The following is an 18330-nucleotide window of genomic DNA, read 5'->3' as shown; positions in this document are numbered from 1 at the left end:
AATGTACAGACTGACAGTATCAACTGAAGCAGTTCACACTGAAACCTCACTGAATCCTCAACTAAGAAACATCTTTTCATCCTCTGCATTCTTAGCTCAATGTCCCAAATCTATCACAACTGCATTGGAAATGCTACCAATTTAAATCTTCTAAATTCACAATTCTAATCCTAGTATTCCCCTGCCAGAAAAGAAAACTTTAAATGTTCTTTGATGCCTACCAAATTATGATTACTTAATGTAGAATTCAAGACACTTCATAATTGGTTTCAACTTATCTTGCCATGGTCTTACCTCACCTGCCCACTCTTTTTATGCTATAGGCCATCCAAAACTGACTATATTATCACTAAATATATTCTCCCACCTCCATGCTATTCCTTTCTGTAATAACTACAAAAACAACAGCTGCCAGTCTTTTAATGTCTATAGCCAATGACCCTCTTGCATGAAGCTTTATTACTTTTTCAGTCCTGCATCTTGGAATTTTTTTTCTTCTTGGGGATCCCACACATTTTCTGGATGCTTCTCATATGCCTTACCTCTTAGTCACATACCTGTCTCATCCTGACTAGCTTTTCTGTGCTTTATTCCTCTTTGTATTCCCCAGAGTGTGTTGAACATGCTAGGTACTCATATAGCTGAATTAGGTAATGAGGTTGAAGAAATAAGAAAACAATAGTGGAAGTGTAGACTTGTGAAAGAAGTATCAACTGGCTTGTATAATTTATTAGAAATCTAGGTTATCTTAGATTAATATTTCTCTAAATGCCTCAAGCTATCATCTAATCCTAAAATGTAAAATGTTTTCTTGTGATTCAGATATTGTTTAAAAACTGAAGATTAAAACATTTGGGACCCTTCAGAGACACAGAAAACAATTTTGTGAAAATCTTCACACAATTAAGAAAAACATTTTTAAGAAATCTTACTAAACACAAGCCTTTTCCCGATCTTACACATGTCAGCCCTTATGCATGTCAATCCCTACACATGCTACCTCAAAAGTACCCCTATATTTTGTCCTTCAACATCAGACTGAACATGAAACCAGTACACACAGAGGACTAATTTTCTAAAAGATAGCCCTCAAAATTTATAGATAACTTTAAGGTCATTAATATAAACATTTGCCTCTCCACCAAAAGTACAACAAGCCACAACTGCAAAAAGGGAAATCATTTGATGTATTTATCTTGCAACGTCTTCAAAAAATTATCATACAAAGGTCATCTTTAGAATAATGTCACTGTAAGTAACATGACCAGTTAAAGATAGTTTTATCACAAAAGAAACAGCAGTATTCTTACTGCCTCAAGAGAACCAATAATGACAGTTGGGTACAATGTTAATATCTAGAAATAAGTAGACACATTTCAAGTTTCTAGTCATATTTTAATATACTTTGGTAGAACTATTTTCCTCAGATAATTAAAACAAACCACCAACGACAGTAAATATCTAGCTAACAAGATGTCTATTAAGGAACAGCTTTATAAGGTGACTAAAATCTAAGACTTTCAGAGAATGGAAACAATGCTATAGGATAGAAATCTCTTACCAATAAAGTCAGATAAATAAACTTAATAACTCTTAGCCTGCAGATCCACATTTAAAAAGTACTACCTTGACTAGCTTTTGATTATGCCAGGTATGAGGGGAAGAGTAAAGGGAATAAATGAATGTCACAAAAAATTCTTACACTTCATTTTAACTATGAGCTAGAAGAATTTTTTCCTCAGAGCTCTCTACAATTACCAAATGGAGTAATTAGAGCTTAATTTATTCCCATATCCCCTACCATTCATTGTTCTAGCTACAATGCAAACAGAAAAGGCAAATGGTTCTATTGGATGATGGGCACTGACATACTGACAGGACAAGTAATGAAGGGAAGGGAGTCCTCGCCCATCGACAGGGTATTGACTTTCATAAATTCCCGTGTGTTCCACATGTAATAATTAGTTTTCACTTCAATTTTTAGTACTTATCTACATTTTCTTATCTCTAAAATGGGAAGATGCTATTAAATTTGAAGCTTTGCCTCTAATGAAAACTACTAAACCTAAGCGGCAGTTTTTATGATTTGACCAAAAAAAAAAAAAAAAAAAAGTATTTGCTTATATTAGGGGGCCTGATGAATTATGTGAACAATAAAACAGTCTCCAAATATCTAAATCTCCACACTCTTTATCCCAATGATAAAGTAAGACAAAACAAAATGGCACTATTAGGTATGCAGGGTGAAAATATGTTGTTAATATCTACTATTTTCATTAAAAATCTTAGTCCCTTTAAAAAATAAAAATATCTCCCCTTTCTCTTCACCCGCTCTCTTTTTCTTATTGTATATGATCTACATATTTAAACTGACTACTCTTCTGCAGAGGAAAAAAATCCTATTTTAAACATGAAAACTATGCAGGATACATAAAATCCTGTCCATTTGTAACTCCTTGCATATCATGGCCATATTCTTCCTCCACCTTTTCTCTTCTGACCTACAGCTGCCTACACTCAAACCCAAGCACATATACTCCTTTTTCTCTACCACTGGCTTTAGCGTTAGATTACTAGCACCAAGTGAGTATTATATTATAAACTTAACCAAGTTATAACTTGGTTATTGAGTGTCTAGCAAACATTCATTAGGAACTATGCTAAATAAAAGAAAAAAGGAGTGAAACAAAGATGCTTTCGTTTATAAAACAGACAACTATTTTGAATAAAAATGCCAAGTGTTACAACTTATTTTGACACTCTATGTCCAGCTGTTATTTTTGGTTTTATTCCTGAACCAAGTGGTACAGAAATTCAGATAGTTGGAAGCTAACTATTATCCTAGATACCAGATATTATTATTATTCCATTTTGTATAAAGGAATAAAATAAAGTTCCACTTTATTTATAAGGAAAATAAGTGAGGTTGGAGACAAAGATGAAGTAAGTTGCTATATACACAAAGCCATTACATTCTAGAGCAGAAAGTGAAATTCAGGCCTGATTTCGGAGCCTGGTAACAAACTCCAACCCAGGATCACAGAAACTGAGAATTACAGGATCCTAAGTGATTGTGTCAGTTGTTAGTTGAAGCCAACCTCTTAAGTCTCCCAATAATGAAATGAGAGAGGAATTAGGCCTTTTCTACTTTATGTAAGTTCTGGTAAGCCCTATGATCTAATGAAGTGAAACCATTTTTCCTTCATAATGGTAATAAAAGAGGAGACATGGTCTGTTTTATAGTTTTGTGGCATTCAATGAATCAAGTTCTTCTTTACAGTTCACTCCAGAAGTTAATTAGGTTGAAATTAGAAATCTTAGAAGTCTAATTTTGGTTGAAACACCAAATCTAAGAGTAACATGAGATTAACTTGAGGATATTAGCATTGCAATATAAATACACACAATATATGAGATTAGACCTTAGGGAATCTTAATGAAAATTATTTAGAGAGAACTAAGCAATAAAGTTTAGCTTTCAATAAGAGATAAAATTTTCACTCAGTCTTCTCTATTATACTAATTTGCATCAATGATCACAACATGAAAGTTCACATAGAAATATTTAAAGAAATGTTCTTATAACTGAACTCACAATTAATATTTCATAACTAAAATTAATAAAATACAGTATCTCATACCAATAACCCAAGAAACTGTCACCCCAATTTTTGAAACTGTAACATTTCTTAAAAAAATTATCAGCCAGTTTTCTAGAGCTTAGGAGGGCAAATTTATAATAGCATTAAAACTAGAACATGTTATCTAAAAGAACCCTGAAACAAGATATCTTCAATGAAATGGCTAAGACAACTATTATATTTCAAGTATTTTTGAAGTCCATTTAGAAAATAAATTATAACACGCTGCTGAGATATAACTAGGTAATTACAGCTTCTTCTAACACTCTTCCCAAGACAAGTGTGATCACATATGAATAAAAAGTTAAGGCTAAAGGGGGAAAAAAAAAACACTGAAAATTTTTGAAAATGAAGGGCAGGTCCTTCCAATCAGCATTCTAGGTTGTGGAAAAACTCTTTTGAGGATGAGCTCCCCACTGACAGAGATCATCAAAAAATTGATTTTATTAGTATATTTTCTTACATTTACATTATATTTAGATGACGCTGAGGAAACCTTTAGAGATCCTCATATTTATAATAGATGAGACTGAAGGTACCAAGTTGAGTCACCAGCAAAGAGTCACAGCAAAAACTGCCACCACTCCTTGCCTTTGTTTTGAATGCAGTGCTACTGAATTGTGACTCTTCCTTTCCTGGCTACCCCACATCACTGAGGTTAAATATTGTCATACAAAGTGTTCATTATCACTGTACCTCCACACACAGAGGAGCTGAGTGCAAGTCACGCTTCTTCCTTGTATCCTGAATATGTTATAAGACAAACTCACCAACTTTAACCATTATTTTGAAGGACTAGACTACTTCTGTAAAACATCAATTTAAGGTCTACAGAGATAAGATCACTTTAATATTATAGTCTTCAGAAGAGCCAAGGCCTCCATCAGTAAAGGGAAGATGGCAAAGATCTAATCTCAGAGTCAAAAGCATCCTGGAACCAAATACCAGAAATTATTACAGTATACCTCTGCCAAGGAACTACCAAGAATACCAAGAATTCTAAGGTAAATGATTTCTGCTGCTGTCCCTTCAGTTTCCTGTACACATAAACTCCTTCCTGGACATATAAATGATAGTAGTAACATCCTTCAAGTGAGAAGTCAACAAAGGTGAGAATCTCTCAGTTTTAGGGGAAAAGAACTTGATTTTTAAGAGTGAACTTGGTTTAGTGTTTTTGAGTATATAGGAAGTTCATTTTACCTGGCTGCCTAATGTGTACTGTCCCAGGCAACAATAACTAACTCCAGCAACGGATTTATGACATGTATAGTAACACGACTTGTAAAAATTGGATGGAACTAAAACAGTTTGTTAAAAATACAGTGCTGACCAGACACAGTGGCTCACACCTGTAATCCCAGCACTTTTGGGAGGCTGAGGCGGGAGGATCACCTGAGCTCAAGAGTTCAAGACCAGTCTGGCCAACATGGTGAAACCCCATCTCTACTAAAAATACAAAAATTAGCCAGGTGTGGTGGCAGATGCCTGCAATCCCGGCTACTCGGGAGGCTGAGGCAGGAGAATCGCTTGAACTAGGGAGACAGAGGTTGCAGTGAGCCGAGAGCACGCCATTGCACTCCAGTCTGGGGGACAAGAGCAAGGCTTTGTCTCAAAAAAAAAAAAAAAAAAAAAAAATTGCAGTGCTGATTATACCACCACTAAGTTGTTAATAGAAGAAATTTTTGGCAAATGAAATAAGGAAAGGTGAAATAAATCTCTGGCAAATTGTCTAGTGTCTTCACATTAAAATTAAATCATTACTTAGAACCTCCTGACTTCTCTTAAGTTCAAATTTTAATGAGCTTCTGATTATTTATAACTTGGGGATAATTAAAGACTTGCAGGGAAGTGCCATGCTAGGCAAAAAACAAACAAACAAAAACTTCCCAACCTTTTATGCTACTGACCATCAGAAGCACTTACAAGCAGATTCTCTAGCTTCTGCTTTGCATATTTCTTACCTTAGCTCCTTCTAAAGGCAAATCATGGCGTCTGTGTTTCCGCATAAGCACTGGGTCAGAGCCCACTCTACTGTGCCTTCCATTTACATTTGAACTCGCTGTGATTCCAGGTTTTGGAGAGCCCTCTCCTAGGAGTCGACATCCCACAAGCTGATTAGTCCCAAACACATCCCGAGGGCACCATGCTTCAAGAGGCATTGGTGGGTCTCTGGAGGGCACGCTTTCCACATGATGGATGTGTCTACTCAGTCTATTGTCTGGTGGGATTGGGGGAGGTCTTTCAGGTGGCGGTGGAGGAGGATCTCTTAAGGGAGGAGGTGGTGCTGGGAGTGGTTTATCTTGTTTTCTCACCATGCAAGGAGAAGACTAAAGAAACAGAAGAGAGAGAAAACAAACTAAAAGTTGTGCCATGCATTGAAATAACTTTCAAACATGTATTATTGCTTTAATTTTCTAAGCAAACAAGGAGTTTTACTAGATTCTTGTGCCATCTTTTAATGTTTCTTTTATTACCAGTTAATGAAATTTAAATGAGAATAAAAAACTCATAAATACATTTCATTAGGATTTAAAAAAAAACAGAAATGAGTACATAAAACTAAATGTTAAGTTATAGAAATGATACAGAAACAAGTAGATCAAAATCATATGATAACTTTGACATAAAATGTCAATAATTTATTTGCACATTTCTATGATTTAGGTGAGAGGAGAAAAGTTGTCACTGTTCTAGTTTTTTTAAAGAGTAACTTGATTTGTAGTATTTGTAATATTTTTAGAAGATTAAAAGCTTTTTAATTTTGTTTTCATCAGTGTGACACAGCATAACTGATATGGGGGCAAATGTGCTCTGCTTCTTTATCAGTTATTACCAGAATAATAAAAGATCACAAGTAACAGAGCAGCACTACATATCAAATTACTTCAATTTTATGAATTCTTACAGTATTTTAAAAGATCAGGCTGATTCTTACATAGAAATATAAAGGTATAGATCAATGAATTGAATGTGTATGCTTTTCATAGCTTTTGACTTTTATTTACATGGTTAATCTGATGATTGATTTGTAATTTTAATGTTAGAAAGTAGCTGAGAAAAAAAAGGAATCTGTTGTGTTTACATAATTCTAAATGATATTCTAATAATGTGTGATCTTAAAACCAAGTTAACTGGTAATACAGGAAAATCAAACACTACTAAATATATTGTGCTTCCAACAAATTTTAGACAACAGAGCATGTTACCAAATAAAATTAATTTTTAAAATCTTATACTTATCAAATTTGAAGAAAAAATCCACACAATAAAATAAATTGGAGGCTTAACTGTAGAGTAAGAATTATGTCTTTAATATTAAACAGTAATATAATTACTTTGCAAATATTGCAATTCATTGTAATTAATTTCCCGAGGTTTAAAAACTACATATAATTCTCTCTTCTGAGTCACCTTGAAACAAGGGTGATAATTTGTCATACCTTAAGCCCTTATGCAAATATACTCCCATCACATTCTTCTTGTCATGGCACTATAAAAATGAGTGCAAAATACCATTTGATAACAGCATGCAAATTATTTCAATGCATATAATGACCTTTTAAATCTATTTTACAAAATAACCATACTCACTCTGCTACTTATTTTGGTAAATCATGGGCCTACAGACATAAGCTCTCTTTCTGCAAAAATTATGTGTAACTTTTATAGTAATAAAACAAGAAACATGAACATGTGCTCACCATAAACTAAATGAGAAACTGATCAAACTTGTTCACAATTAAAAGCACAAAAAACACGAGTAATGGAATTTAGAAGAATCTGATCAATGAATAATTGTCTTACAAAATTTTATCTGTGTTTCTAATAAAGTTGATCTACCTTTGGTGAACCCGTTGGGCTGCCACAGGGAGATCTAACTATGCCTTTCTGAATTAGATCCAGGCGAGGAGGCACTGGTGGCAGGCTTAGATGTGGGATCTGGAGTGGGTCAGGCTGTGGCTTTCTTCTCTGGGCAAGGGGAGAGGATCCTGGTGATGTGACTGGTGAGTTCTGCCTGTCAGTGCACTAGAATAGAAAAAGAGAAAGATGCCGCTGTTTATTAGCTGTGCAGAGTGTTCTCTGTTCTTAAAGAACACATTTAGTTGGAAGAAGGTTTCTGGCACCATATATTTGTTAAAATGAATTCCCTTAGTTTACCCTGATTAATAGAAGCAAATAGTTCACATTGTCCCTCAAGGGTAGTATTACAAAAAGAAGAGATTGATAAAGTTTTTCTTACATATTGCAGAAAGGGGCTAAGAAAAAAGAACAGCAAAAGTATAGTATAAAGACAATCAAATGCAGATATTCTTCAAGAAACCCATCTATATTTTCTGAGGAAGCCAGAAACACATAATGCAATAATGCACATTGCTCTTGGATCTCTATATTATAAATTTTTGCTTGTCCTTTGTACATTCTAATAGTTGGCTATTGGCTTTGTTCCAAACATGTATCTTGTACATAGTCTATTTTCCTGCAAATCAATGAAATCAGGTGGGGTTTTCAAAAAAATTGTATGTTTAAAATAAGCAGGTTTAAGCCCATTTTTTTCCCCTTAATACTACACATAGAAAAGATTCTCAAGTTAAACATTTTTCTTGAAACACAATGAACTATATCTAGGAAAGTCTGTCTGTACTTCTGGCAACAACTGATTAAGTTTCTGTTACCACAAGTTTTCCATATTGTCTGGTAGATAAAGTAGCATCAAAAAGCCAGTAAGTATTTTAATTTGTATGTAATGCTTCCTATTGCATAAGGTTGTGTGTTTGTGTGTGTGTGTGTGTGTGTATCTATATGTTTTAATGCAGCATAACCTGATTTCTATTTGTTCTAAAAGCCATATAGTTAATCAAGTAGCCTTAACAGGATAAACAATATTCTGTTCTAAAATACTGGGCAGTTTCCTTTTCAAGTCTAAGTTACTAGCTCTTTCAAGATTTAGGCTTACTTTTTACAACACTACCTATCATGCTTTGATATTGTTCTGTTTCTGAATGCTAGTATTTATAGAGTTCTAAACTTATTTGTAAGCCATTTTCCTACTAACGTTACTTACCTTTGTACGAATTGTTGATGTCATCACTTGACAATTTAATATGAACTCAGCAGCTTTATCATTTAGTCTGTCTTTAACTGAGATAATAGATTTGTGTTCACATTCACACTTTGTTACACTGTATAAGGCTTTTGTTAATTAACTAAAATCCATACTTTATTCAGATTTTCTTAGTTTATACCCAATGTCCTTTTTCTTCTCCAGGATCTCATGCAGGACACTATCTTAGTTTTTATTATTACATCTCCCTACTCTCCTTTTGGCTCTGACAGTTCCTCAGACATCCATTGCTTTGGATGACTTTGCCAGTTTTGTAGAGTACTGGTTAGAGATTATACAGAATGTTCCTTTATTGGGATTTGTCTAATTTTTTAAAATAATTAGCCTGGGGTTAAAAGTTTTGAGGAGCAGAACCACGGAAAAAAAGTGTCATTCTGACCACATCATATCAAGGATCCATGCTATCAACACGATTCATCACTGCTGTTGTTGACCTTAATTACCTGACTGTGGTATTGTTTATCAGACTTCTTCACTGTTAAGTTTCATTCTTTTTTCTCCTCCTTCCCATAGTATACGGTTTGCAAGGAAGTCACTGCAAAGCCCACATTTATATAGTTGGAAATTTATGCATCCTTTGTAAAGACTTTTTAAAAATAAAACTGAGGCCAGCCCTGGTGGCGATGCCTGTAATCCCAGCACTTTGGGAGGCCAAGGCAATAGCCTGGGCAACATGGTAAGACCTCCTCTTTACTAATCTTTTATTTTTTTTTTTTATTAGAAGGGTGTGGTGGTATATGCCTCCAGTCCCACTACTCAAGAGGTTGAGGCAGGAGGATTCCTTGAGCCCAGGAGTTTGACTTTACAGTAAGCTATATTGTACCACTGCACTCCAGCCTGGGCAACAGAGCAAGACCCTGTCTCTAAAAAAAACAATAAAATAAATAAATCTGGGTAGCTACACAGAAGACCATACCTCCGATATGCCTGAATCTTGTCATGACATTACTAAACTGCAAAGTCTTTGTCTGTGTTGTTGCCGATAACACAATCATTCAACAAAATTCAACATAATATTACATTACAATTTTAAGCAACACTTCTTTTTAAAAAATTAGTGATTCTTTTTCATACCTTTTAGCTTGGTTATGGTAAGTCGAAAAAATTCAATTGTCACTGAAGGAGAAAATAAAGAATCTCTATAGTCACAAACTGACTTTAGTACAGTCAGTGATTCTTAACTAAAGAACCGTTCTACCCAGAAAGTCACAGGGCCTCACATGTTCCATAAATTTGAACCTTCTGGAGCAAAACTAATCCCAAAGTCATCACAGATCAGAAAAAATTCCTCACGTAAAGCTATTTGCATCACAGAATCTTGACACTGTAGATCAGCAATTGTCACAGGACAACTAATTCTCCAACATTCCTATTAGGATAAATTATATTCCCTGAGAACTAGAAAAGCTGTTACCTGAGAAAAATGCTTTGTTGATATGGCTACTATCCTTTACAAAGAAGAATCAAGAAGCAAAGCTATCAATACTGTTTCCAGCCCAAATAATGTATTTATATATATATATAGAAAAAATGCATAGTTCTTTAGTTACTTGCAAAGACACTTTTCAGGGCTAGATGCACACACTGCAAAGACTGCTGAATGAGACAGACCTGTGCTCCTCCACTTTTCTTCTGCAAATATTTTCCCACTTCTCTCATTTACTGTAACAGGACACAGAATTGTGATAGAGCTAACAGCCCATCATCAGTATTAGAACTTGACTTTCACCCTAGAGTGGATTAATTACTAATATTTAAGCAGTTACTAAACTTCTAGTATGTTTAAATAATGGGGTAAACTTGATTTGAAATGTGTTGAAGAGCCTGTTAGATACTGAAAGAGTATAATGAAAATCCTCAGAACAGACATCCAAACCAGTGTGTGTGGCAAAGTAATAACCTTGAAATTTTAGATACTTCCAGATGAGCAGACTACCTGAAGCTTTGTGAATGTAACTGGAAGCACACCTTGCTTAGCGCAATTCATACTGTGTTCTGAAGGTGATTATGTACTGTCCTTTTGAATAATTAATTCATTTTGAAGCAATACAGTATCTGTAAGTTGGCTTAGTTAGAAGGATTTTATGGAGAGTATGTAAAGGACCAAAATATCTTTCACCTTTATTGATTATATGTACTAAACTCACCAAACCTCATTTTCCTGAGTTCTCCTAAATTAGAGTAAAATTCTCACCTAAGAGTAGATAATTTAACAATGCTCTTTTGATAGTAATGCATTATTCTTTGCTGAACCTTTTACTATTTTTAAAAACAATTATGCAATTAGTGTGCTGAAGCTCTGCATTAACTTTCATTGCTGGTAAAATTCAAACACTATAAAGATTTGTAAACATTTTTAATAGGTACTGTTCATATAGAAGGTCATTTTTAATTTATTTGAGTCATCACAAATTGTATTTTTCTTTCCTTCCTATTTGAAAGTCTAAGGAAAAAAGGAAATCTAGCACAACGTTGCACAATCCAGTCCATAATTAATTTTTTGGATGAGATATTAAAAATTCAGGACATCAAAATTTAGCAGCTTGCTTTAAAGAATAAAAAGTCTGCTCTTTTTTATCCTTCTGAAAATAAAAAAAAAAGTAGATCAATTCAACGTAGACTGAAATTATTTCTCCTTTAAAAGACAATGCTGTCTTTATGTAATATCTGTATTTTTAATTTTTATTTTTGCATTTTAAAAGACTAAATTCTAGAGTAACAGGCTTTTCCCCTGTACAGGTAATCACCAGGTAATTCAAATGTCTCTATAGCTGGGACCTGAATGTGGGAATTCATCTTTAGTCTACCAGTTCATATCATCCCCTACATCGACTCCTTATCAGCCATTTCCTTCACCCTTTTCTGGGCCTTCTTCCACAGTTCTAATCCGCAGTTCAATTTACCCAGGCTATTTATCTTTCTCTACATATGATAGGTGATAAAGAGAGCTGTTGGAGTAAAACAATAACAACAAACAAACACAGAACCGATCCCCTGGCTCAGGTTTAAATTCTAAGACTGTGAACTGTGCTAATTATCACTTACTGATTTGTCCAGTATTCCTCTTAATCACTACTACTTCCATTGTGTATAAAAATGCAGACCAAACACATAAGTATAAAACATCTTGGGTAGAAAAGTAGGGAAGGATTCATTTAAATTCTGAATAATAACAGTTAATATTTTGTTCATACGGATACTTTTGATTAGAAAATGTAAATTTCAAGTATGGTTATCTAACTAAGCTCTAATGCCAATTGGTTATAAAGAACATTTTTTTTTTTCATTTGAGTAATCATATAAATAAATGTATAACCTGATTTCAAACCACAGATCTCCTATATTTAAATTTCCTATATTCAAATTTCTTATATTTAAATTTCAGTTATACCATAAAGATGCTATGAGGTCTTGAAAATGTCACTACCTATTGGTGGTGTTATCTGCAGATTAAAGAATAAAATTAATCCATTTGACAGGAACATTATGGGTTAATAAAATTAAATAATGCATTATAAAATAAACGCTGATGTAAAACATTTATAAACATGTAAAACAAATGCTGATGCAAAATATTTAATTTTTATTTAGATGAAATGATTAGGAAAATGGATTATTTTGATGTAAAAGGGATAGAATGTAATCTATTATCTCTAAATTTCTAGTCAAAGCTTGCCCATCTACACTGCCAAAAGGTCATTAAAGTTATTTTTAAACAAAATGCCCATCCTTGTTATTTCTTATTTTCTCCCAGACAATTCCTCCTACTATCAACTCTAAACAATGCAATAGTAACAAAATCAAATATCTAACCAAATAATTAAATTAAGTAAATATGCATTCAAAAGTCAAACAGAAATGCCTCTTGGACTATTTGCTATTATTAGCACTGACCTTTAAAAAAACAAACTTAGAATTTAATTTAACATGATTAGGTTCTTTCTTCTTAACATAGAAAGGGTCTTAAACAAAGAAAAACAACAAATGATAACAAGAAAATAGTTTAAGAATTGGATTAGGCTTATAAGTTTAGGGGTATGCGTGTTGTCACACTCTTTGCTATAAAAAACACGTTTTACTGGTTTTGGCAGTCCTAACCTTGTATCTTTTCAATTTTCTGTTTATTTCACTTTTTCTCTCTTCATTACAAAGAACATAATTTCACTGCAGGAAATTTTGGAATTATAAGGAAATATAAAGATATTTTAAAGAATACCTACATATAGCCATTGGTGATGGTTCCTAATCACATACACAATGTTAAATCTACTCAATATTTGTTAGCATTATACAGAAAAAAATTAGCTGACGTTAAACATTCTTCATGAATATAATTTTAAAGTATGCGTATATGGGTGTATCAGCATTTACAAAACCATTCCTGTGCAATGAATACTTAGCTGTTTTCAAGTTTTCTTTATTATAAAGTAGTATCATAAAGTATCATAAAGAAATCTTTAACCATATATGTGCTAGTTTTTAAGGAAAGAATCATAGAATTTTTTTTAAGCACAAGATTCTAGACATGTAACTGTGTCAAATTTATGAACATTCTTAAGACACTTTTGCTGTCCAGATGGTAAAACCAATTTATTCTTGTAAAACCAATTTACTCGTGTATTTCTTCTTTGGGTCACTAGCTTTTTACGTTTTTTTTTTTGTCCCCATACCCACTAATTTCCTCTTTGTTGATTTGAATGTGCTCTTTATATATTAGGATAACGAACCTCTTTCTTTTATAATTGCTGTCACTATTTTTTCTGCAGTTTAATTTTTCTGACTTTTCATGGTAGAGATTTCACCTGTGCTCTTCTGATTTTCATATGTTAATGAATGACTAAAGTATCATGTCCTTTCGGGCACTGCTTAAATGAGTTCCTTTCTTCGTCACTCCTTCATGTTCATCTCTCTACTCTTAAGCCAAATAAATATAAGTATGGAAAAATTAAGTCATAAAGCATAGAAAGTAGAATGTGAACACAGAATTAACTGTACAGAATTTATTCACAATATCAAAAATCTTTATGTAGCGGTAACTGCAAAAGTTGGGAAAGACAGAAACATCCCTTCAAATTACAAGACACTGGGTAGTATCATTTCATTCCTTTATCTTGATTTTAGGTGATTCCCACATTTTTCTAGTATTACACTTGTTTCTAAAACTTTATGATAAATTATCGGTTTCAGCTTCTTACCAAATCCAAAGGCTGAGCCAGCCTTGATTCCTTCCTGTATTATCATCACACCAGTGTATTTGTCTAATTAACAATTTCTCTTAAGTTCTCTAGTCCTGGTAACACTGAGAATATCTTTTACAAGCTAGAATACTGGTGTTCTAGAAATTTAAAGACCACATTGGATTCTTTATGTCTACATACTCACCCTTTGCCTTTGGAAATTAATAAATACTGTTATTTATTTTTCTGACAAAATGCACAGAATCCTTTTTTAGGATCCACGAGGAACAGAGAAATCCACATTTTCAATCTTAACAGAAAATCCTGACAGAAAAAAACTCAAGAAGTAAAGTAGTCAAAAGCCCATCTCATTATGTTCAGTAATTACCAATAATAATCGGGGACTCATTCTATTTTAGTCATTCTTCATTTTATCCACACCTTTAAAGAGCCATTTTATAAAAACATTAATAAGATCCATTATTATGGAAATGGAAAAACATTTGGTAAGAAACTTCAAGTACAGTCAGGCTTATTATAAAAACAGGACAAGATAAAACCTCTCCAATTACTAATAGGATGAGCGTTCTGACAGTCCCAGAGATAATCAAAGTCAATTTTATAATACTTTTAACAAGATTTTTACTTAATGCATTTCCATATCTGAACAAGGTATATATATGTATTACAATAAGGATGATGAGAAGGACTCAGAGAGTCAGTGTTTTTCTATAAATGAGTGAAAATTAATGAAGGACACTGATAAAACATTTACCACATGATAAAATATTCTAAGTATACTTTACTTGCTATTGTTCTCTTCTTTTTTTTTTTTTTTTTTTGCTTTATTTTGTGAACAAAACAAAAATCAAGAGTATTTAAAATAGTAGCCTACACAGAATATTATTCAGAGAGGGTATATGCTACAAAAATGCTTACACACACACTCACATATTCATATGTAATTATAGCTTAAGTAAATGACTTTTGTTATCTATTTTGGAGTACCTCCACAGATAATAAACAAAAGCCTATATGAAGAATATTGTGCTAGAGCAACACAATCATTTCCTGCTTACCCACAGTCATACTTCTAGAAGTCTCAACCTATAAGAATTTGGGGAGAAACCCAGAATGAAACAGGAAAGTCCTCTGAAGTAGGAGGAACATTTTTTTTTTTCCTACTTCTTCCTACAGAAACAGAATGTAGGCACCCTGCTACCTTCTTAAGAATATGGACATTTGATTTGTGTGTAAAATGAAGCTAACTCAAAGGCTGAATTACTGTCTGTGTTCTACTAGTAATTTCCGGAAATTTTCAAATTAGAAGCAATAAAGAAGTGGAGGAAAACAGAAACCTATATACTAAGAAATGCCAATTGGAATAAGAGCTGATTTCTCTTTGAGGTCTGGCAGGGAAGTGGTCAACAAAGTTGCCAACAGGTCTCCTTTAAAGGCGTGCAGTCTCACACCTGGGATAACCTCAAGGGCACTGTTCTACCGAAATACTGACCACTGTTAACACAAGTGATGATACTGCTTCTCCTTGAAATACCTTCTTATAAGAGGGACTTGATCTCCTGGCCTATGATCAGCCTCCATAACCTTGAAATTTCTTTAAAGTTTTATATTTTAGTTTAAATATTTATACAAATTTTACATCCTGATCCAAATATACGTGTGATTTTAATTTAAATTTATGGTTCTCTTCTCTTTATGCAACCTACCCTTAGATTTTGTAGCAAAATGTAAGATTCTAGAAATGTGTCGTGTTGACTGTAGTGGCTTCTTATGCCCTTTGGTTCACTCAGCTGCATAACCAATGTTGAGAAGGCAGGGAAGGGTGACATATAATTCAGAAATATTTCCATAAAAATGGCTGAGAAACAAGAACATTCTGAGAATTAAAGGAATAAATTTCAGTCACTGAAAATAATGGTTTCATGTGAAACCCTTATTGCTCTCCAAATGCCAGCTAAAGCTGGTTCGAACAAGCAATTGCTATTTGGTTACTGTAGTTCTTCACCCTACTTTAGATAACACTTAATCATTTCAACTTAATTACACAGAAAATAAGAACAATTATCTTATTTATTTATCTAAATTATTTAATCCTTAAAATAGTGTTTCAGCTAACATGTTGACAAGTTTGCATTTTCTGAGTTTCAAATTTGAAATATGGTTTAACAGTAAATTATTTTAATGTGGTCATGCAACGAAATTATAACTATGTAGATGTTAATATGTTAAAGAAATACAACTAATTGCTTGGTAACCAACATAATTTTGGCATCTAATTCTTCCTAATGGAATGATATCGTATCTAAAAGAAAAAGTTCCATAGACAACTCAAAAATACTGATAACTGAACTCTTAGAAGTACAGCAATATTTCAGGAGTCTTAAATAACACTAGTATAAAAAATGTGGCCAGGTGTGATGGCTCACACCTGTAATCCTGGCACTTTGGGAGGTCAAGGTGGAAAGATCACTAGAGGCCAGGAGTTCAAGACCACACTGGGCATTAGAGTGAGATCCCATCTCTATTAATCTATTTTAAAAATAATATTAATAACAACTAATACTTAGCATTTTCCATGTGCCAGCACTGTTCTAATGTCTTTTTATATATATGAACTCATTTAATCTTAAAGAGGCAGAGTTTTATGGACCAAGTACTTGAGGGAAAGGGAGTGGAAGGGGTGTTAAATAAAGCAAGGCACATAGATACTAAGTAGGAAAACTAGAAGATAAGCACAGGCAGTTTGATTCCACGAGGGTAACTCTACTTAAGAATATAACAAGGAAGAACAGTGTCACCACTGATCATTTAAAAAACAAACAAACAAACAAACAAAAACAACTTTCTCAAGGGCGTACTGTGTATCAAGCATCATGCAAAGCTCTAAGAATGAAAAGAAGAATAAAGCATAGTCTGTGTCCTCAGGGAGCTGACAATCTACCAGAGGCAGTGGACTCAAAACTGAGTAAAAGAGTTCAAGTGTTGTTTCTTTTAACATACTATGTATTCAAGTTATTTTTGAGAAATACGTAACAATGTCTTCAAGGTATCCTATGACATCATACACCACTTGGATGAGGCAGTTGTTTCTTTTGTTAATCACATGCTAATAAAGAAAATATCACTATTTCGTATGAAGAGCTTTTAGAAAATCAGTAAACAGAATGCAAATAAATGAGAAACAACAAACCTGTGACTTTGGATTGCTTACTGTCACTCATGACTCTACCTAAACGTTATGAGAAGGGAGTGGTGAGGACTAGACTATTAGTACTATAGTCAGAATCATTCTTCTTGGGTAGGATCACCCACGTTGCAGGATTGTTAGTATCTCTGGCCCATTCTCAATGCCAGCAGTATTTGCCACCTTTTAGTCATTGCAAAAACCAAAAATGTCCCTATATATTACTAAATACCCTCAAGATGGAAAATTGCCTATAGTTGAGAACCATGTTCTACATTTCCAATGTCTATTTTTATTTTTGTATTTCACTTCTGTTGTAATTTTTGTCCTTACAGCTCCAACACGGACTCTAATCCTGTGAGTCAGATTTAAATAGACAACATAAAAAGGCAACACCGTCCTAAAAATAGCTGCAACAACACTGTGATATGTACCCACCTCTCTTTCCTTAGGATCAGGAATACTATGCAGCAGCAGTCCCCAACCTTTTTGGCACCAGGGACTGGTTTCATAGAAGACAATTTTTCCACAAATGGTGGAAGGGAGGGGAAGGGGATGGTTTGGGGGATGACTCAAACGTGTTACATTTATTGTGCACATTATTTCTATTATTATTATGTTGTAATATATAATGAAATAATTATACACCTCACCATAATTTAGAATCAGTGGGAGCCCTGAGCTTATTTTCCTTCAACTAGACAGTCCCATCTAGGAATGATGGGAGACAGTGGCAGATCATCAGGCATTAGATTCTCCTAAGGAGTGCACAACCTAGATCCCTCCCATATGCAGTTCAAAATAGGGTTCATACTGCTATGAGAATCCAATGCCACTGCTGATGTGAGAGGAGGCAGAGCTCAGGCAGTAATGTGAGCTATGGGGAGTGACTGTGAATACAGATGAAGTTTTGCTCACTAGCCTGTTGCTCACCTCCTGCTGCATAGCCTGGTTCCTAACAAGACACAGACTGGTACTGGTCCACGGCCTGGGGTTTGGGGACCCCTGCTTATAGAGGCTTTCTTCACACTTATTAGGAAAAGCAATATTTAGATGACATGTTAAGTTTTTAACTAGCAAGATGTATTTCAATTGAAGAAGGCAACAAAGGAGAATGCACAAAAAAGAATAACTCCCTTGACTTAAGGTCATACCCATTTTTGTTCTAATATGGCCATTCATTAA

General features: G+C 33.9%; 1 protein-coding gene across 4 annotated transcripts in view; it reads right to left on the bottom strand.

Moving 5' to 3' along the window:
- Positions 1-18330, bottom strand: part of CBLB (Cbl proto-oncogene B) — a 213506-nt gene that overhangs the window by 41326 nt on the left and 153850 nt on the right. For all 4 annotated transcript variants that reach the window (XM_023212445.3, XM_023212457.2, XM_023212438.3 and 1 more), the window contains exons 11-12: positions 7482-7667; positions 5603-5968 (exon numbers count right to left, since the gene is read on the bottom strand). In XM_023212445.3, coding sequence (XP_023068213.1) covers positions 5603-5968; positions 7482-7667 — 552 coding nt within the window. The remainder of the gene's footprint in view (positions 1-5602; positions 5969-7481; positions 7668-18330) is intronic.

The sequence above is a fragment of the Piliocolobus tephrosceles genome, chromosome 2 (assembly GCF_002776525.5).
Source record: "Piliocolobus tephrosceles isolate RC106 chromosome 2, ASM277652v3, whole genome shotgun sequence".
NCBI classification, from domain to species: Eukaryota; Metazoa; Chordata; class Mammalia; order Primates; family Cercopithecidae; genus Piliocolobus; species Piliocolobus tephrosceles.
This window is presented reverse-complemented; position numbering and strand designations above follow the sequence as displayed.